At 39.6% G+C, this 23081-nt stretch overlaps 1 protein-coding gene across 7 annotated transcripts in view; it reads right to left on the bottom strand.

The window, feature by feature from the left end:
- Window positions 1-22572, bottom strand: part of LOC133538130 (RNA-binding protein 44-like) — a 38036-nt gene extending 15464 nt beyond the window's left edge. For 3 of the 7 annotated variants that reach the window (XM_061879468.1, XM_061879469.1, XM_061879465.1), the window contains exons 1-6: window positions 22324-22481; window positions 21937-22096; window positions 13457-13529; window positions 13277-13383; window positions 6739-6813; window positions 6622-6679 (exon numbers count right to left, since the gene is read on the bottom strand). In XM_061879468.1, coding sequence (XP_061735452.1) covers window positions 6622-6679; window positions 6739-6813; window positions 13277-13383; window positions 13457-13529; window positions 21937-22063 — 440 coding nt within the window. In that variant the 5' untranslated portion in view covers window positions 22064-22096; window positions 22324-22481. The other 4 variants (XM_061879466.1, XM_061879470.1, XM_061879471.1 and 1 more) reach the window with 4 other exon arrangements.
- Between the last annotated feature and the right edge of the window lie 509 nt (window positions 22573-23081).

Genomic DNA, 23081 nt, shown 5'->3' with positions numbered 1-23081 from the left:
AGGACAGCTTTAACTTCTAGTGTTTCCAAAAACAATTTGAAATGTGGACTCATCAGACCACAGAACACTTTTCCACTTTGCATCAGTGCATCTTAGATGATCTAGGGCCCAGAGAAGCCGGCGGCGTTTCTGGATGTTGTTGATAAATGGCTTTCGCTTTGCATAGTAGAGCTTTAACTTGCACTTACAGATGTAGCGACAAACTGTATTTAGTGACAGTGGTTTCCTGAAGAGTTCCTGAGCACATTTGGTGATATCCTTTAGAGATTGATGTCGGTTTTTGATACAGTGCCGTCTGAGGGATCGAAGCTCACGGTCATTCAATGTTGGTTTCCGGCCATGCCGCTTACATGGAGCGATTTTTCCAGATTCTCTGAACCTTTTGATAATATGGACCGTAGATGTTGAAATCCCTAAATTTCTTGCAATTGCACTTTGAGAAACGTTCTTAAAGTGTTTGACTATTTGCTCACGCAGTTGTGGACAAAGGGGTGTACCTCGCCTCATCCTTTCTTGTGAAAGACTGAGCATTTTTTGGGAAGCTGTTTTTATACCCAATCATGGCACCCACCTGTTCTCAATTAGCCTGCACACCTGTGGGATGTTCCAAATAAGTGTTTGACGAGCATTCCTCAACTTTATCAGTATTTATTGCCACCTTTCCCAACTTCTTTGTCATGTGGTGCTGGCATCAAATTCTAAAGTTAATGACTTGCAAAAAAAAAAAAAGTTTATCAGTTTGAACATCAAATACTGTATTTCTTTGAATTGCTGCAGGGCATATAGTATGCCCCTGCCTTGAAATACTGCCGGGTCAAACTCGCTTCACAGAATAATTAGCGCATGCTTAGTATTACCGCCTGGTCAAACTCGTGACGTCACGAGTGACAATTCCCCTGTCATCATTTTCAAAATGGAGGAGGCTGATTTCAATACCAGTAATTTCAAATCGCATAAAGGGAAGAAGATTAAGAGCTATTCAGTAAGATTTAAGGTCCAAGCTTACATCACACTCAAATTTTTACTGCATGCCTTTGGTAAGTGCTGGAGTGAGAAGAGGTTTTAAAATAGTTAGCGCATGCTTACTTTTACCACATGCCTTTGGTAAGCGCAGGAGTGAGAAGATGTTTTAAATTAATTAGCGCCCCGGCGGCAATTCAAGGAAATACGGTACGTTGTCTTTGTAGCATATTCAACTAAATATGAGTTGAAAATTATTTGCAAACCATTGTATTCTGTTTATATTTACATCTAACACAATTTCCCAACTCATATGGAAATGGGGTTTGTATGTGTATATATATATATATATATATATATATATATATAAATATATGTATATATATATATGTATATTAGGGCTGCAACAACTAATCAATTAAACTGATTAAAATCGATTATAAGAATAGTTGGTGAATAATTTAGTCATCGATTCGTTGGATGTATGCAATGCGCAGAGGCTTTTTTTTCCCCCCCTAAACCTTTATTTATAAACTGCAACATTAACAAACAGCTGAAACACAATAATTAAAATAAGTACAAAAACAGTACAAAACAGTGCCAGGGCTGCACTGAGGCTAAGTCTCATGAGGTGGCAGTGAGCCAGCCAATGATGTGTCATGTGCAACTCACGTGACCACGCCGTCTCCTTTGTGGAAACGTTCGAAAAATGGCGGAGGGAAACAGTACGGATAGTTCAGCGGAGAAACATCTCGAGGTTATTGCTTCAATGGAGAAAAGTGTACGACATAAGTCGTCCAAAGTGTCGAAACACTTTACTTTAAAGACTTCATAGAAGACATTTCCTGCAAGACGTGCAGCATGGACGTCGCGTGCCACGGAAGGACAACATTGCTTCGGCAGTACCTGAAGAGGAGCCACGGATGAAGAGAAGAACTCACGGTACGTAACTTATTTAAGTCCATAGTCCGAGTATATTGATCCGTTGTGTCCGTCTGTGTGTTTTTAATGTTTTGTTAACGAGGAGATTTTTTTCTGGAAGCGCAGCAGCAACGGTTGTGTATTAACTTTCAGAGTTTTAGGAACTTTTTGGATAGTGCGGTAACTTCATTTTCTGTGTTTTGAGTCGCAACAGGCAGTTTTTTTGAGTAACTTTACAGGCATGTGATTTGACCACAATGAAAAAGACTGAAAACATTTCCGGGGGTCTGGGGGACGAAGGCCCCCAGCCAGGTCCAGGGCGGTGCCCTGGTGGGGGGTAAAGGGGGGCAACGCCCCTCGAAGCTTCTGGTTTTTCACCAATTTAACATGCTAAAATGAACAAAGACAGCACCATAAAATAATTAAACATGTTTAGTAATGTTTACTCATTTGAAAATAGTAAATAATAATAATGTGAGGACACTGACATATTGCATGAAACAAGTGTGAAAATATTTACCTTCAAGATTGTTACACCACTGACAATATTGTTTCAAGAGACTACATAAGAACTTAATATTACAAAATAGTATTATTTGCAAATTTATTACAAATAAATTAACTGGAATCAATAATGCGACTTTGAATTTCTGTAACTTCATAATATATTTTCACGTGGCTTTTTATTTTTAGAAAAACCCATTTATATTTCGTAAAGCAATAATTGGTTAATATTTAAAACAAACATGCGTATTTCGCAAGCAAATATTTTTTAGCTTACCTCATTATTAACTACCCTGTCTGCAACTGAAGTGGGTTGTTTGGGTGGATTTTTCCTCTCGATGTCTACGGCAGTTGTCGATGTAAACAAAGGATGAAGTCCGTAAGGTTTGCTCACTTTCGGTTGACATCCAAAAGTACCATCCAGTGAAAAGTTCGTTTTCCTTGCTTCAAGTTGTTTCAAATGTTTTGGCGTTTCGCATGTACTTCCAAAGCCTTGAAACCTCGTGATCCAAGGTCAATATTATCAATCAATCAATGTTTACTTATATAGCCCTAAATCACTAGTGTGCAAAAAACTTTTCCGAAATGATCGATTTTCCGAATAAAATCACCGAACAAAGTCGTAACTTCCTTCTTCCCAACAGTATCAGTGATTTCCCTTTCCATCCAGTCCCATCGAAACTTATTTTTGACATATTTATCAATTTCTTTTACTCGTGAAGCGTCCTTTCTCTTCAAAAACCGACATCGTTTACATTTGGAAAATGGCGGTAATAACGTCATCATTCATAACAGATGTCCTGATTGGTCACAAGGAACATATCGACCAATCAACTACGGCTTAATATAAGCTACGTCTCGATTCCAAAAGAAAAATCGCCAAATAAACGAATCTTGACTTAGGGTCGGAAAAAAAGAACGGAAGATAATTCCCCCCCCCCCCCGAGATTAAAAAAGACGGAATTCCGACTTAAGACGGAAAAATCACATGCCTGCTTTAACGTTATGTCTTTGTTGCGACGCGGGGCTGATAATGTGTCCCCGGCACATTTGACTCCGTTTTCAGAGAGAAAACGCACGTATAAACGTAACTGACAAAAATATCTCAGGTTGGTTTCGTAATGGATCAATATAGCCCAATGAAGCTATATAAATCTATTTAGACTTGAGTGACGCTTTAGTATAACGACAGTTGTGATCAAAATTATTCAACCCCCACACAATTTTGGTGTTTTAGCAAGTTGGACATTTATTCAGTATTTTGTTTATAGTCATATCAAATAGACAAATGCAACTTGAATTGTCCATCCATCCATCCATCCATCATCTTCCGCTTATCTGAGGTCGGGTCGCGGGGGCAACAGCCTAAGCAGGGAAGCCCAGACTTCCCTATCTCCAGCCACTTCGTCTAGCTCTTCCCGGGGGATCCCGAGGCGTTCCCAGGCCAGCTGGGAGACATAGTCTTCCCAACGTGTCCTGGGTCTTCCCCGTGGCCTCCTACCAGCTGGACGTGCCCTAAACACATCCCTAGGGAGGCGTTCGGGTGGCATCCTGACCAGATGCCCGAACCACTTCATCTGGCTCCTCTCGATGTGGAGGAGCAGCGGCTTTACGTTGAGCTCCTCCCGGATGGCAGAGCTTCTCACCCTATCTCTAAGGGAGAGCCCCGCCACCCGGCGGAGGAAACTCATTTCGGCCGCTTGTACCCGTGATATTATCCTTTCGGTCATGATCCAAAGCTCATGACCATAGGTGAGGATGGGAACGTAGATCGACCGGTAAATTGAGAGCTTTGCCTTCCGGCTCAGCTCCTTCTTCACCACAACGGATCGATACAACGTCCGCATTACTGAAGACGCCGGACTGATCCGCCTGTCGATCTCACGATCCACTCTTCCCCCACTCGTGAACAAGACTCCTAGGTACTTGAACTCCTCCACTTGGGGCAGGGTCTCCTCCCCAACCCGGAGCTGGTGCTCCATCCTTTTCCGGGCGAGAACCATGGACTCGGACTTGGAGGTGCTGATTCTCATTCCGGCTGCGAACCGATCCAGTGAGAGCTGAAGATCCCGGCCAGATGAAGCAATCAGGACTACATCATCTGCAAAAAGCAGAGACCTAATCCCGTGGCCACCAAACCGGAACCCCTCAACGCCTTGGCTGCGCCTAGAAATTCTGTCCATAAAAGTTATGAACAGAATCGGTGACAAAGGACAGCCTTGGCGGAGTCCAACCCTCACTGGAAACGTGTCCGACTTACTGCCAGCAATGCGGACCAAGCTCTGACACTGATCGTACAGGGAGCGGACTGCCACAATAAGACATTCCGATACCCCATACTCTCTGAGCACTCTTGAATTGTAAAACTGTATTTTACAAAACACCAAAAAAGGACATTTTTCTTAATATCTCATTGACAAAAAATTATTCAACCCCCTAGTTACATGCATCTTTAGTACTTAATAGAACACCCTTTGGCAGTAATTACATCCTTCAAACGTGATACATAACCAGACACAAGCTTCTTGCAACGATCTACAGGTATCTTAGCCCATTCCTCTTGGGCAAAGGCCTCCAGTTCATTCTCATTCTTGGGCTTGCGTGCTGCAACTGCCTTCTTTAAGTCCCACCACAGGTTTTCTATAGGATTTAGGTCTGGCGACTGTGAAGGCCACTCCAGAGTCTTCCAGCACTTCTTCTGCAACCACTCTGATGTTGATTTGGAGGTATGTTTGGGATCGTTGTCCTGTTGGAAGGTCCAACGTCTCCGAAGCCTCAACTTCGTCACTGACTTCATGACATTTGCAGCTAATATATCCTGGTAGGAAATAGAATTCATAATGCCTTGAACTCACTGGAGATTCCCGGTACCTGAGGCAGAGAAACAGCCCCAGAGCATGATTGACCCCCCACCATGCTTAACAGTAGGGAAGGTGTTCTTCTCTTTGTAAGCTTCATTTTTTCTCTTCCAGACATAACGTTGATTCATAGGCCCCAAAAATTCCAGTTTTGTCTCATCACTCCATAGAACAGTTTCCCAAAACCTTTGGGGTTTGTCCAGAGGTTTTTTGGCATTCTGGAGTCTATTTTCTTGTGCCTGGTAGTCAGAAGTGGGGTGCGCCTGGGAGTTCTGGCAGGGAGGCCTTCATCTCGTAGTGCGCGCCTTATTGTCTGGGACGAAGCCTGCATTCCCCCCTCTGCAATGTCCTGTTGTAGTTCCTGAGCTGTTACCCGGGGGTTTTTCACCACTGTACGCTTTCTACCACGCCCAGGTAGTGTTTCCACTGTGCCTTTTGCTTTAACCTTGCAAATTATGCTCCCAACTGTGTCTCTTGGAATGTGTAATGTCTTTGCTATTTTCTTATATCCATATCCTTTCTTATGAGGAGAAATTACCTCCTCTCTTGACTTCTTTGACCACTCCCCGGACTTCACCATGTTGCAAATACACCATTGATCATCTACAAGAAGCTGAGCGTCACAGTCTTTTTCAATCAGTTTAATTGTTGCTTGTTATGGTTCTAATCACATCTACAGGTGTTTTCAACACCTGATTGAAAAGACCTCATTCAAATTCTGTTCTTAGGAGTTATGATCTTCAAGGGGTTGAATAATTTTGTCAATGAGATATTAAGAGAAATGACACTGTTTGGTATGTTACAAAATATAATGTTGTAATTCAAGTTGCATTTGTCTATTTAATGCATCTTTATTTGATATGACTATAAACAAAATACGGAATAAATGTCCAACTTGCTAAACTACCAAAATTATGTGGGTGTTGAATAATTTTGATCACAACGGTAAACGTTATGAAGGTGCTGGAATATTTCATGCTATTATTCAGAGGTAGCCTAAAGTGTATTCTTTATTATTTAGAACAGAAACGTGTACTATATCTGATCCAGTTTTGATCTGATGAGTTACATTTCTGTCTTGTTATTGGTGTATTCTGCAACTCCAATGTCCATTTATTTAATTTACAGTAGCTATTTTTTTAATGTGGTGGCGTGTTTGCCTTTCACGTCAGAAATTATTAATTAAATCAAAAGTCCCGTCATAGTGAAGATTGATAATCGCTAATTTTTAGGACTATTTTTTTAATGCCTGGCTGGCGATTCACTGACACACCCTCCACTATCGACCGGTAGCTGCCGATCGACGTAATGGGCACTGCTGGCATAGCGTTACACCCCTATTAGTAAATAACATGTGTAAAAGTAGTGGAGCACGTACGTTAGCTGGTTGTGCGAGATGTTTGGCTTGGCAGCCTGTCTGCCTCCTCCTATGTCATCTGCAACGTTGCTTAAATCAAAGTTCAGTTTTTCAAAATGATGGCAAGTTACTACTCACTCTTCAAACAAACATGATGCTGCAGAACCTCTAAAGCAGGGTGTCTCCACAGGAACTGGTGAAAGCCTCCTTCATCTGCGACAACACAAGAATGTTGGAATGACTTTCACATTGGGGAACGACATGTTGAAAACCTGACATAACTATTACCTCATGACCTAACCCAAAAACCGGAAATGAGATGTGACGTTTGCGAACGAACCAAGTCTTTTGAACTGCTCTTCAGAGAGATGAATGAGAACTAGTCGTTTTTGAATGCACTTAACACATAGAGCAGCTGGAACTGTCCAAGCTGCATGTGTGTGCCACCCGGCTAGACTGGACTACAAAACGAGTCGAAGGAAACAAAGCTCCACAGATAATTTAAATAAGAAATTACACAACAGGCAAACAATCCGTTTTGTGCTTTTAACTTGGGTAAGGGGCAGAACGATGACACAGGGGTTTGTGCATGTGCCTCACAATACGAAGGTCCTAGGAAGTCCTGGGTTCAATCCCGGGCTCGGAAGTTTGCATGTTCCCCCCGTGTGGGCTCCCTCCGGGTACTCCAGCTTCCTCCCACCGCCAAAAACATGCACCTGGGGATAGGTTGATATGCAACACTAAATTGGCCCAAGTGTGTGAATGTGAGTGTGAATGTTGTCTGTCTATCTGTTGGCCCTGTGATGAGGTGGCGACTTGTCCAGGGTGTACAACACCTTCCGCCCGAATGCAGCTGAGATAGGCTCCAGCACCCCCTGCTACCCCAAAAAAGGGACAAGCGGTAAAAAAATGGATGGATGGATGGAACTTGGGTAAGTAAGCTATTATTGAGCGCTTTATTTTGAAAACCAATCTGATTTGTGTGTGTGTTGTACTTCCGGTCCTGCTGAACCCCATTTGTGCCAAATTTTTACAGAATTCGCCAAGTTTGTTGCATTATTTAAGTGTTAGTCCTCTTAGGATAAACTTGCTATTTCTGCTTTTTTATATTTTGTATTTTTTGCGGCATACAGCCCTTGGTTTTTCAGCTGTGTTTGTTTTCAAATAAAGTTGATATGGCATATTATCCTGCGCCAATGAGCACGCTCCCTCAATTGTTCTTAAACTTTTAATCTATCGGCAAGCAGTAGTTCTCTACTTTCGCCGTCTCAACGAATCAGACAACAACTCAAACGTTTACTATGGTAATTCAACTTTTGCCCCCCTATCCGGCTTTGAGCTTGAGATCGTCATGGCAACCTGCATGCAGTGGCCACTTTTGCTGTTTCCCTTGAGTGGTTGTTTTAGACTGTGCGTGTTATTTATTACACTCACTAGACATAGTTATTTTGGTAATCAAGTAATGTATTGATTAGTTACTTCGATTAATGGCGTGAATAGATAAAACACACTTTGTAGCCTCAACCCGTATTTTAGGGAAAATAGCTCAAATTAAGATTTTTGTACTTGCCATAACCTTCATTACCTTATTTGACCTTTTATCTTTTTTAACCTTTTATTTAACTGTCTTTTAGATTGTTTTTCCTTCTTATACATTTTTTTTACTCTTAATTTACCTTATTTACTTTCCAGTTAACTTATTTTACCTTTTATTCACCTCTTTTGACCTTGTGTTACCTTGTTTTATCTTTTTATGCCTTCTTTATTCCTTCTTTTACCTTCTATTCAACTTGTATTTATATTATATTTTGTACTTTAACCTACTTGCCTTTTAGCATTAATGTTTACCAAACTTTACCTTTTATTTATATTGCCTCCTCGTTGCGTTCTTTTACTTTTTATTTACCTTTGGTTTAACTTAATTTTACTTTCTATATTCCCCATTTTACCTTCTATTTACCTTTGATGTATCTTCTTTACCCATTTACTTATCTTACCTTTCATTTACTTAGTTTACCTTCATTATTCTTAACTTTTATTTACACCCTATTTAACTTATTTTTTTACATATTTACCTTTTTTAGACTTCTGTAACCTTAAATTCACTTCCATTGCCATTTATTTACATTCTTTTAAACTTGTTTTAATTTATGTGGTCCTGATTTTAAATTTTGTATGAGTAACACTAACGATTAATGGATGCAACAGAATGTAAAACAAAGCTTTTTTTCCTAATCAAATTTATAGGTTTAATCATTGCAACCCTACTGGACATAAACACTGCATTTTTGGTAGCTGTGTTGCTAGGTGTTCATATCCTTAAAAGCAGGGGTTCTTAACCTTTTTGATCTTGGGGCCCAACATTTCCACTACAGAGGGGCACGGATCCCACTGTAATATTGACACTGAATTAGAAAATTTACTCTTAATTTTAATCATGTTCATTAATTATAACTAACATACTAACAGTTTAACAGTTCAAATTATGTGACAGCATGTGTTAATTACAAATATCAACGTAGGACAGGCTGATTACAAAAATTAATATAAATCAAATATACTGCAATAGAAGGCACTCATTCATCCATCCATCTTCTACCGCTTGTACCTTTTTCTGGGTCGCGGGGGGTGCTGGAGCCTATCTCAGCTGCATTCGGGTGGTAGGCAAGGTATACTCTGGACAAGTCGCCACCTCATCGCAGGGCCAACAGATAGACTGACAGTCACACACTAGGGCCAATTTAGTGTTGCGAATCAACCTATCCCCAGGTCCATGTCTTTGGAGGTGGGAAGAAGCCGGAGTACCCGTAGGGAACCCACGCAGTCACAAATGGATAAAAATACATTTACATACAATTCGTGTTCAAATACATTTTTTTAACTAAATTAACAATAAATAACAATATTATATATTTATTTGAAAAATGTCAATAAAACTAACAGGGAAATGAAATATACAGCTTCACCACTTAAGTCATTATATTTGCACTTAAACTTCTTTATGACTTTAGCTCCCAGACTTCTTTTGTTTGTTTAATATTGTCATTACTGCCAGAAGTGGTGGAAAAGTGTATTACAATTGGGTACTGCTGCAGCCCATGCAGACCACAGCTGAGAAACATATTTTGGCGGCCATCTAAGGCAGGGGTCATCAAACTTTTTGAAAACAAGAGCTACTTCTTGGGTACTGATTAATGCGAAGGGCTGCCAGTTTGATACACACTTAAATAAATTGCCAGAAATAGCCAATTTGCTCAATTTACCTTTAACTCTATGTTATTATTAATAATTAGTTATATTTATCTTTGTGGAAACACTGATCATCTTAATGATTTCTCACAATAAATATATATAGAAACAGATAAATATTAATATGCAACACTTTATTTTTATATTTTTTCTCTTAGTACACATTTTTCAAATTGAATATTTTCAAATTATCACTTCTAAGACAGTCTTGTGAAATCACAGTATCCCATTTTAACTAGCTAGCCAACATTTTTTAACAAATCATGAATTACTTTGCACCATGGTTGTACAAATATTAACTCAAGTAAAATACAAAAGTGAACTCTCAAATATTTAAACAAATCATGTCACACTTTGAACTGGACACCAAATCTGTTATCTGTTTCTTTGTCAGTTAGCGGGAAGCCTGGTGTTGCTGTTAACTAGTGTGTTGTACTCTGGTGTGTAACTTGACACTACAACTCTTAGAGTGAGTCTTGCAGATGTGCATCAGTGAGGTGTGTTCTGTTTGTTCTTGATGAAGTTCATGTCAGAAAGATAAGTTGAACCAAACAGGCTTGCAACCTTCATAGCTGCTGCGCATACACCACTGTACTTTCTGTGTCAACAAGGCACCAAAAGCTTGGTGCAGCCTGGTGTGCTTTAAATTTAAATTGTCAGGAAAGAAGAGGAAGGAATTTAAAAGGTAAAATGGTATATGTGTTTAAAAATCCTAAAATCATTTTTTAGGTTGTTTTTTTTTCTCTAAAATTGTCTTTCTGAACGTTATAAGAAGCAAAATAAAAAAATAAATGAATCTAATTAAACAAGTGAAGACCAAGTCTTTGAAATATTTTTGGGGGATTTTCAAATTCTATTTAAGTTTTGTCTCTCTTAGAATTAAAAATGTCGAGCAAAGCGAGACCAGCTTGTAGTAAATAAATAAAATGTAAAAAATAAAAGGCAGCTCACTGGTAAGTGCTGCTATTTGAGCTATTTTTAGAACAGGCCAGCAGGCGACTCATCTGGTCCTTACGGGCTACTTGGTGCCCGCGGGCACCGTGTTGATGACCCCTGATTTAAGGGGAGCTCACGGCCATTTAGCTAAGAAACACTGCCCTAAAGTGCTCTAGAGCAGGGGTAGTCTGAGGCAAGGGTTGCCAACCAGTCAGAGACTTAGAGCCACTTTTTTTGTTTAGTGTGTTACTGCAAAGAGCCACATCCTACACATGGGCACACATGAACATCACCCCATCACACACGCATGCGCAAACACCCACACGCACACACACCTCTGCACAGCCAGATTTATTGTAAATGTCACACACCAACATGACTCCTACTGTACTAAGACCAGAGGCCAGTTATTTTCTACAATTAACATTGTGTGCACTGTTTCACACACACTCAGTTCAACCAAGTCCACAAGAAAAAATATTTTTTCTGTTACTATGCATGTTGCTAAGTGGGACTTCTGGCATTCCTTGTGACGCTGAAGATTTGAAGCTTTGAAATGCGCTAATGACGCCTGACAAGGCAGAATGGCTTGCCATTACGTTCAACAAAAAAATATAAACTCTCCCACTATTAAAAATATCCTGTGCTCTTCTTCATATTTTTGTTTTGTTGTCCTTTTTTTCCCTGCCATTTTGAGAGCGAACTTGTCACGAATTATTTACTATGGGATCTTACGCACATGCACGTTTGACGTCACTCAAACCGGCTTCGGATTCTTCTTCTTATGGTAGACTGACCATACGTCCTCTTTTCCCCGGACACGTGCTGTTTTGCGGGGCTGTCCGGGCGGGGTTTCTTAAATGCCTCATACGTCCGGCATTTTGAGTTAGGGTTGCCTGTATTTTCAATGAACGTCCAGGGTTAAGAATGGGTTAAAAACAAAAATTGTGGAGGCGAGCGCACGCAGCACCATTCATGACGGAGGGGCAGAGACAGAGAGCGAAAGCGTCGAGAGACAGACAGGACACAAGAGAGAGATGTAGAGAGACAGACCAGACAAAAGAGATGTGGAGGGACAGACCGGACAAAAGAGACAGATGTGGAAAGACAGACAGGACAGAAGAGTGATGTGGAGAGACAGACAGGACACAAGAGAGACATGTGGAGAGACAGACAGGACACAAGAGATGTGGAGACGGACAGGACAAAAGAGAGAGCTGTGGATAGACAGACAGGACAAAAGAGAGACATAAATGCAACTTCACGGATGATTTGCGGAAAAGGTATCAGTGTTTCGGTCCTGGCCGTGACACATGGGAAGCAGAATGCACTGTGTGCAAAGCAGTAAGGTATATAGCTGTGGCAAATAAAGATCTACAAGCCCATTTGCCAATACAAAACAGCTGTGCAGGGCGAGATCAGTCTGCTGTGTTTTGTTGAAATTAACTTGTTTTGAGGCATTATTTATGTTTACATTGTATACAAGAGATAATTTGGAATATTTCTACCTCTGCACTTTTTCTAAAACTTGGTATATTACAGAATATAAGTGACCTATTTTGTTATACTGTCAAGTAGTGTTGGCGCTACTGCACTGTGTCTTTTTACGCATTGAAATAAAAAATGACGCGCAATTCCAGAAGCCCGCGTGTCGACTTGGACGCAGATTTTTCATTTTTACCTACCACCCGTTTTGCTTTTTATTTTTTTATTTATTGTATCGATTTTCGCTTTCAGCCAGTGTTTTCTTTTGTTTATATTTGCCAGGTCAAATTTCCGTCACCGTTTATTGCATTTTTATTGGTCATAAATTTTGATTCCCCGAATGTTTTATCAACGACAAATACTGCCTCTGTTTGCACTCAGACAAGTTTACCGCAAGGGGCTGTCAAAAGAAAGACTTAATGGTAAACACTAAGGCACTAATAGAGTTGTTAAACCTTTCCTGTTTCCGGCTACCAGACCATAGTCGAGGAGCGCAGGGGAGACGTTCCTCCAGGGCCAATGTACTTCGGGGGTAACACCCTTCACTTTACCCGGCAGTGGGTCTTTACAGCTCCAGACCTGAGGGTGAATGACGAAGCCAGCGGTTTGTTGCAACTTTGTGACTTTATTGGTGTCTTGCACACAGCCATCCACCAAGCTACTAGCACCTGCAAACACTCACTGTTACCGTTCCCTCACCTCTCTTGCCCACCCACTCGCTGACTCACTTACCTCACATGCTGTCATATCTTAAAGGGCTACACACACACACACACACGCGCGCTACTCTCATAACAGAGTTAAGAGCTGTATGAAACCAGCCAAAGAGCCGCATGAGGATTGCAAACCGCGGGTTGGCCAGGCCTGGTCTAAGGAATCTGTTGCAAAATTTCTGCTGAGTTTTGAACTGAACATGGGACTGAAGCTGATGTAGAGGTTCTGAAGTGAAACAACTTTGCTGAAAAGCTACAAAAATAAAAGTTGAACATAAAAGATATGAGCAGACCTTGTATGGCTTGTTTGCAGTTGGAGGACAAACGCAAGTACCAGTCAGCAAGCCTGTCGTCAATCAATGAAATATTGGGATGAGCTGCCACAAAGTCGTACAGGGACCTGAAAGATGACACCTTAAACAGTTGTAAAAAAAGGACCGACAGCAATGTTTTTCATATTTATAAAGTGGTACCTTTGCAAAAAGAACTTTAAGGTCTGTTCTGAAAATGAGGGGCACCCGGTCAACCCATTTTCTCCTGGCAACTCTGTAAAAACAAATTTTATTCTAAACCAAGACTTTTGTATGACATATTTACAATACAATGATTTACATGACTTACTGTACATAAAGACTTAAATGGAGTTTTGAGCTGTGTGTGGTAGCATCTTAACATTTGTATTACATATTTATAAATAATACATTGATTTGTGTAATGTCTTATAAGGAGGCTTTAGCTGATAGCATTAGGATTTGTATTAGGAGTGTAATGATCTGTGCTCGGCAAGTTTGCCTACCGGAAGATAGGTGTCGGTCCAACATTGTTGTAAAAGGCAATAGATCATGTGTGTTTCTACTAAAAAAGGAAAACACTGGATTAAGAACGGCAGACTTTATCAATCAATCAATCAATGTTTACTTATATAGCCCTAAATCACTAGTGTCTCAAAGGGCTGCACAAACCACCACGACATCCTCGGTAGGCCCACATAAGGGCAAGGAAAACTCACACCCAGTGGGACATCGGTGACAATAATGACCCAGTGGGACGTCGGTGACAATAATGACTATGAGAACCTTAGAGAGGAGGAAAGCAATGGATGTCGAGCGGGTCTAACATGATACTGTGAAAGTTCAATCCACAATGGATCCAACACAGTCGCGAGAGTCCAGTCCAAAGCGGATCCAACACAGCAGCGAGAGTCCCGTTCACAGCGGAGCCAGCAGGAAACCATCCCAAGCGGAGGCGGATCAGCAGCGCAGAGATGTCCCCAGCCGATACACAGGCAAGCAGTACATGGCCACCGGATCGGACCGGACCCCCTCCACAAGGGAGAGTGGGACATAGAAGAAAAAGAAAAGAAACGGCAGATCAACTGGTCTAAAAAGGGAGTCTATTTAAAGGCTAGAGTATACAAATGAGTTTTAAGGTGAGACTTAAATGCTTCTACTGAGGTGGCATCTCGAACTGTTACCGGGAGGGCATTCCAGAGTACTGGAGCCCGAACGGAAAACGCTCTATAGCCCGCAGACTTTTTTTGGGCTTTGGGAATCACTAACAAGCCGGAGTCCTTTGAACGCAGATTTCTTGCCGGGACATATGGTACAATATAATCGGCAAGATAGGATGGAGCTAGACCGTGTAGTATTTTATACGTAAGTAGTAAAACCTTAAAGTCACATCTTAAGTGCACAGGAAGCCAGTGCAGGTGAGCCAGTACAGGCGTAATGTGATCAAACTTTCTTGTTCTTGTCAAAAGTCAAGCAGCCGCATTTTGTACCAACTGTAATCTTTTAATGCTAGACATGGGGAGACCCGAAAATAATACGTTACAGTAGTCGAGGCGAGACGTAACAAACGCATGGATAATGATCTCAGCGTCTTTAGTGGACAGAATGGAGCGAATTTTAGCGATATTACGGAGATGAAAGAAGGCCGTTTTAGTAACGCTTTTAATGTGTGCCTCAAAGGAGAGAGTTGGGTCGAAGATAATACCCAGATTCTTTACCGTGTCGCCTTGTTTAATTGTTTGGTTGTCAAATGTTAGAGTTGTATTATTAAATAGAGTTTGGTGTCTAGCAGGACCGATAATCAGCATTTCCGTTTTTTTGGCGTTGAGTTGCAAAAAGTTAGCGGACATCCATTGTTTAATTTCATTAAGACACGCCTCCAGCTGACTACAATCCGGCGTGTTGGTCAGCTTTAGGGGCATGTAGAGTTGGGTGTCATCAGCATAACAGTGAAAGCTAACACCGTATTTGCGTATGATGTCACCTAGCGGCAGCATGTAGATGCTGAAGAGTGCAGGGCCAAGGACCGAACCCTGGGGAACTCCACACGTTACCTTAACGTAGTCCGAGGTCACATTGTTATGGGAGACACACTGCATCCTATCAGTAACATAAGAGTTAAACCAAGACAGGGCTAAGTCTGACATACCAATTCGTGTTTTGATACGTTCTAATAAAATATTATGATCGACGGTATCGAAAGCAGCGCTAAGATCGAGGAGCAGCAACATAGATGACGCATCAGAATCCATCGTTAGCAATAGATCATTAGTCATTTTTGCGAGGGCTGTCTCCGTGGAGTGATTTGCCCTGAAACCGGATTGAAAGGTTTCACATAGATTGTTAGACGCTAAGTGTTCATTTAACTGCTCCGCAACAATTTTTTCAAGGATTTTTGAAATAAAGGGAAGGTGAGACACCGGTCGGTAGTTTACCATGAGGTCAGGATCGAGGTTAGGTCTTTTAAGAAGAGGATGAATAACCGCTTTTTTGAATGCTAGGGGAACAGTGCCCGAGGAAAGTGATAAGTTTATAATATTCAGCACTGATGGACCTAATAATACAAAGAGCTCCTTGATCAGTTTCCCAGGAAGAGGGTCAAGTAAGCATGTTGTCTGTTTTATTCCATTTACACGTTGTAACAATTCCTCTAATGTTATTTCCTCAAAACGAGAGAAACTATTTTGGAGGGCAGTATCCGCCGTATATACCATCGTATCAGTGTTAATAGAACCCCGTTGTAGCTGGGACGCATTGTCTTTAATCTCCTTTCTAATGACTTCAATTTTCTTACTAAAGAATTGCATAAAGTCATCAGCTGAGTGGGTTGAGCTACTGGAGGGGGTCCCTTGTTGGGTTAGCGATGCTACCGTACTAAACAAAAATTTAGGATCGTTTTTATTACGGTGGATGAGATTTGAGTAATATTTAGCTTTAGCTAAGGTAAGCATGCGTTTATAAGTTATTAAACCATCACTCCATGCTTGATGGTGCACCTCAAGTTTAGTTGTGTGCCATTTGCGTTCCAGCTTTCTACATAATAATTTCTGAGCTCTAGTTTCTTCTGTAAACCACGGCGTGCGCTTTTTTGGAGCCTTTTTTAACTTTAGCGGTGCTATGTTATCAATGGTTTCGCGCAGGGTGTCGTTAAAGTTGTTAGTGAGGTTATCAATAGAGCCCACATACTTTGGGAATGGTGCCATTACCGAGGGCAGTAAGTCAGCAAGAGTTGTCGTTGTGGCTGTATTAATGTTGCGGCTGCTACAGCAGTTATTATTATTATTATTAGTTTGACGAACATGCGTCTGAACCTCGAATTTTATAAGGTAATGATCGGACAATACTTTAGTATACGGGAGTATCGTAACTTTGGAGACGGTGATACCCCTGACAAGCACTAGGTCTATCGTATTACCGTTTCGATGCGTGGGTTCATTTATTATTTGTGTGGCACTATTAATGATAAGGACGTTAAATATTATTCTAGTCTGTCTGCTTGACTGCGGCGTCATCGCCATCAGTGGGTAAAACAAGAATGGCGGATAGCTACGGTGGCTGAGAAAGGTCACACACGTCATAGCAATATCATGAAGCCACAACCCTACTACTTTCAGCTACAACACGAATGCAAACGCAACAACACAATTTAAAGACGTAACACAATTTTAAGCCACAAAGGACGCGACAGACACAACGGAAGTACCAGCTGATCAAGTTTTGCAGATGAACCAACTTCCAGAAGCAGAATGTTGAAAAAGTGAAATAAACGTAGTATAATACAAACCCCAATTCTATATGAGTTGGGAAATTGTGTTAGATGTAAATATAAACGGAATACAATGATTTGCAAATCATTTTCAACCCCTATTCAGTTGAATATGCTACAAAGACAACATATTTGATGTTCAAACTAATAAACATTTTTTTTTGCAAATAATCATTAACTTTAGAATTTGATGCCAGCAACACATGACAAAGAAGTTGGGAAAGGTGGCAATGAATACTGATAAAGTTGAGGAATGCTCTTCAAACACTTATTTGGAACATCCCACAGGTGTACAGGCTAGTTGGGAACAGGTGGGTGCCATGATTGGGTATAAAAACAGCTTCCCAAAAAATGCTCAGTCTTTCACAAGAAAGGATGGGGCAAGGTACACCCCTTTGTCCACAACTACGTGAGCAAAAAGTCAAACAGTTTAAGAACAATGTTTCTCAAAAGGGAAATTGCAAGAAATTTAGGGATTTCAACATCTACGGTCCATAATATCATCAAAAGGTTCAGAGAATCTGGCGAAATCAGTCCACGTAAGCGGCATGGGCGGAAACCAACATTGAATGACCGTGACCTTCTGTAGTGGAATTTCTGACCTTTTATACCATATTTTGTGTCTGTTGTAGTCAAAAAAGAAAGTTTGTCTTAAAGCCTCTGAATTACTGGAAGAGCATATGTGGGTAAAAGTTGAATTTGTGGTCGCTCTAACCATTCTACAAAATGTTTTGTTATGACTAAGGTATCCAAGGTTGTTGCGGAGCAAGCAGTTGCAAAACAACGGGACCTTGACACATGAGGGAAACATGTAAAAAGCCAGTAGACCAATATTTGATATGATTCGCATGATTTCGATCTGTCTGCATGGGCAATTCAATCCAACTCTGTACTTTTTGATATTGGGTAAATAAAACTTTTGTACTAAAACCACTGTTTGCTGTTTAAGCTTCGGACAATCCACCACACTTCGATCCCTCAGATGGCACTGTATCAACAACCGACATCAATCTCTAAAGGATATCACCACATGGGCTCAGGAACACTTCAGAAAACCACTGTCACTAAATACAATTCGTCACTACATCTGTAAGTGCAAGTTAAAGCTCTACTATGCAAAGCGAAAGCCATTTATCAACAACATCCAGAAACGCCGCCGGCTTCTCTGGGCCCGAGATTATCGAAGATGGACTGATGCAAAGTGGAAAAGTGTTCTGTGGTCTGACGAGTCCACATTTCAAATTGTTTTTGGAAATATTCGACATTGTGTCATCCGGACCAAAGGGCAAGCGAACCATCCAGACTGTTATTGACGCAAAGTTCAAAAGCCTGCATCTGTGATGGTATGGGGGTGCATTAGTGCCCAAGGCACGGGTAACTTACACATCTGTGAAGGCACCTTTAATGCTTTACGTAACAGGCCTTTATACTCCTACAAAATGTTGTTGCTAATACACTGTAGAGAGTAGTAGCGGGTAAAAAACATTGCTCATTTAAACGGAAAAGATTTGGTTCTACATCATTTCTCAGGTAACTCTACTGTTAATTCAACCTGAAAAGTTGTTGGTTGCAATTAATTTTTTTTATATTAAAGTACCTATGATTATCATTGTACAAATGTTATACTGAAACACAAAAGCAGAAGTAACAAGTAAATCTACTGTTAAAATGTTAGTTATTGTACTTTCTATTAAAATGTCTTGACTGTTTAAATGTGAGCAAAAAAATGTTTCCTCCTGTTAATTAAACCTGAAGTATTGGTTTCACATTTAAATGAGATGTGAATGCATTGCCCATTAATTGTTGTTTACTTGCTTGTTTATATTCATAATTCACTGATACATAATTCCCATACAAAAAATAACAGGGATAACAGGAAACCTCTCCTGCAGTATCCAGTATTTATTCCACAGTCACATTGATTTATTTTGCTAAAAAGTTACTAAATTGATTTTAACTCGCTGGTTTGTTTAAGATTGTATTGTTCCAAATAAACTAATATTGTCCCTGAATCACATTAGAAACATCAAAATATAATCTGAATTGAATCGTTAAACCAGGGGTCACCAACGTGGTGCCCGCGGGCACCAAGTAGCCCGTAAGGACCAGATGAGTAGCCCGCTGGCCTGTTCTAAAAATAGCTCAAATAGCAGCACTTACCAGTGAGCAGCCTCTATTTTTTAAATTGTATTTATTTACTAGCAAGCTGGTCTCGCTTTGCTCGACATGTTTAATTCTAAGAGAGACAAAACTCAAATAGAATTTCAAAATCCCCCAAAAATATTTTAAAGACCTGGTCTTCACTTGTCTAAATAATTTAATTCATTTTTTTACTTTGCTTCTTATAACGTTCAGAAAGACAATTTTAGAGAAAAAATACAACCTCAAAAATGATTTTTAAACACATATACCCTTTTACCTTTTAAATTCCTTCCTCTTCTTTCCTGACAATTTAGAATTTAAAGCACACCAGGCTGCATTAAGCTTTTGGTGCCTTGTTGACACAGAAAAGTACAGTGGTGTATGCGCAGCAGCTATGAAGGTTGCAAGCCTGTTTGGTTCAACTTATCTTTGTGAATCAGCCTTTTCTGACATGAACTTCATCAAGAACAAACACAGAACACACCTCACTGATGCACATCTGCAAGACTCACTAAGAGTTGCAGTGTCAAGTTACACACCAGAGTACAACACACTAGTTAACAGCAATGCCAAGCTTCCCGCTAACTGACAAAAAAACAGATAACAGATTTGGTGTCCAGTTAGAAGTAAGACATGATTTATTTAAATATTTGAGAGTTGACTTTTGTATTTTACTTGAGTTATTATTTGTACAAACATGGTGCAAAGTAATTCATGATTTGTTAAAAAATGTTAGTGGCTAGCTAGTTAAAATGGGATATTGTGATTTCACAAGACTGTCTTAGAAGTGATCATTTGAAAATGTTCAATTTGAAAAATGTGCACTTCGAGAAATTATAAAAATAAAGTGTTGCATATTGATATGTATCTGTTTCTATATATATTTATTGTGAGAAATCATTAAGATGATCAGTGTTTCCACAAAGATAAATAATTAATTATTAATAATAACATAGAATTAAAGGTAAATTGAGCAAATTGGCTATTTCTGGCAATTTATTTAAGTGTGTATTAAACTGGTAGCCCTTCGCATTAATCAGTACCCAAGAAGTAGCTCTTGGTTTCAAAAAGGTTGGTGACCCCTGCGTTAAACGGATCGTTACACCTCTAATACAAATCAAAAAATGTGTATCGAGACACCCATAATATTTATTAATAATACAATGATTTATGTGAATACTTACACGGGGGTCTTTAGCTGTGTGTGGTAGCATTGCATCATTTTTATTAAAATTGATTTATTATTAATACAAAGACTAAGATGGGGTCTCGATGTGTGTGTGGTAGGATTTTACAATTTGTATTAATGTCTTAATACAATGATTCAAGTAAATCTTTACATGGGGTCTTGAGCTGTGTGTGTGTGGTAGCATTTGTATAATACTTATTTATTAATAATGCAAATACTTACGTGGGGTCCAGAGCTGTGTATGGTAGCGTTTTATAATTATATATGTATTAATAATACAAAGACTTAGGTGTGGTCCTGAACTGTGTGTGGTAGCATTTTACAATTTATATAACTTTGTGTTTTGAAATAATACAAAGACTCACATGGGGTCCTGAGCTGTGTCTGGTAGCATTTTACAATTTGTATCAATACCTTTTTATTAATTCTACAAATACTTGTATGGGGTCCTGAGCTGTGTGTGGTAGCATTTTATAAATGACATAATGATTTATTTTTTTGGTTCTGAGATGTGTGTGTGGTAGAATTTTACAATTTGTATTAATACATGTTTATTTATACAACGACTTGTATGGGAACCTGAGCTTTCTGCGGTAGCATTTTATAATTTGTATAATTACCTATTTATTAATAACACAAATACTGTGTGTGTGTGTGTGTGTGTTAGCATTTGTATTAATACTTATTTATTAATAATGCAAAGACTTACATGGGGTCCAGAGCTGTGTATGGTAGCGATTTATAATTATCTATGTATTAATAATACAAAGACTTAGGTGGGGTCCTGAACTGTGTGTGGTAGCATTTTACAATTTGAATAATACTTATCAATCATAAATATTTATGTAGGGTCCTGAGCTGTGTGAGGTAGCATTTTATAATGTGTATAGTTATGTGTTTTAAAATAATACAAAGACTCACGTGGGGTCATGAGCTGTGTGTGGTAGCATTTTACAATTTGTATCATTAACTTTTTATTTTTTCTACAAATACTTATATGGGGTCCTGAGCTGTGTGTGGTAGCATTTTATAAATGATATGATTTATTTTTTGGTCCTGAGCTGTGTGTGTGGTAGAATTTTCCAATTTGTATTAATACATATTTATATATACAACGACTTGTATGGGGACCTGAGCTTTGTGCGGTAACATTTTATAATTTGTATAATTACCTATTTATTAATAACACAAATACTTATGTGGGGTCATGAGCTGTGTGTGTGTGTGGTAGCATTTGTATTAATACTTATTTATTAATAATGCAAATACTTACATGGGGTCCAGAGCTATGTATGGTAGCGTTTTATAATTATCTATGTATTAATAATACAAAGACTTAGGTGGGGTCCTAAACTGTGTGTGGTAGCATTTTACAATTTGAATAATACTTGTTATCAATAACACAAATACTTACGTGGGGTCTTGAGCTGTGTGTGGTAGCATTTTATAATTGGTATACTTACCTATTTATTAAGAACATAAATACTTACGTGGGGGCATGAGCTGTGTGTGGTAGCATTTTATAATTTGTATAATTACCTATTTATTAAGAACACAAATACTTACGTGGGGTCATGAGCTGTGTGTGGTGGAATGACAGCAAGCTCGACTGATCCAAGTGCTCGATGAAAGGCCTTGTGGGAGTCACCCAGCAGGGCGGAGTACTCGACCAACACGGTGCGTAGAAAGCCATAAATGTGGAGTCTCGCTGACGGTATTATTTTAACTGTACAACCGACAACAACAAAACATATGACATGAGCATCTCTCCTTTTAAAAAAAATGGCTAATGCTAAATGCTAGCTATCGGCTAGCTCTGTCAACGAAGCCGACTAACACAAAAACACGGGTTTATTGTCCGAATTCGTCGAAATACACCCCCGTATTAACATTGTGCGGACAACTGGCCAAGTTTGCGAAAGCACCCCGTGTAAATTATTACAGCCAACAAACCGCCAAATGTCAACGCCTTTCAAAATGGTCGCCATCTTCTTCGTAGCAACCCATTGACAATAGCTAAGTGCTGGTTAACTTTGTCAGTGTGAATACTGTCATTTATCGTCATATTTACAGTACATATTTGTAGAAAGTAAAGGTAAACTTCAAATTTTGCTTAACTTGTGGACACACTGGACAGCTTTGCGTCGGAAGTAAGTCGTACACCTTTATTCTTTCATTTCTGACCACCTGTCCTTAATTAGCGGCAATGGAGAAGCGATCCAAGTATTATATCGATACTGGAATACAGCAAGGGATACTACGAGTTAATTTTGATCTTTTTTTATGTAGCTTACCTGGAATTGTATTTCAGTTTCATTATAATCGTCTCAAATTCATGATCTTAATAACGTCTTAAACACATTTCCAGTAAAAAGTATCAGTGGAGGTATCGTTCTTGTCAAGCCTTCTGATGGTATCGAATAAAGTCCCAAACTTTCAGTATTGCCCACCCCTATTATTAAAGGAAGTTTAAAGGCCTACTGAAATTAGATTTTGTTATTTAAACGGGGATAGTAGGTCCATTCTATGTGTCACACTTGATCATTTTGCGATATTGCCATGTTTTTGCTGAAAGGATTTAGTAGAGAACATTGACGATAAAGTTTGCAACTTTTGGTCGCTGATAAAGCCTTGCCTGTACCGGAAGTAGCAGACGATGTGGCGTGACGTCACGGGTTGTAGGGCTCCTTACATCCTCACATTGTTTTCAA

This window comes from Nerophis ophidion, linkage group LG19 (genome assembly GCF_033978795.1).
Source record: "Nerophis ophidion isolate RoL-2023_Sa linkage group LG19, RoL_Noph_v1.0, whole genome shotgun sequence".
In the NCBI taxonomy this organism is placed as follows: Eukaryota; Metazoa; Chordata; class Actinopteri; order Syngnathiformes; family Syngnathidae; genus Nerophis; species Nerophis ophidion.
The sequence above is the reverse complement of the archived record's forward strand: the minus strand, read 5'-3'. Positions and strand labels throughout refer to the sequence as shown.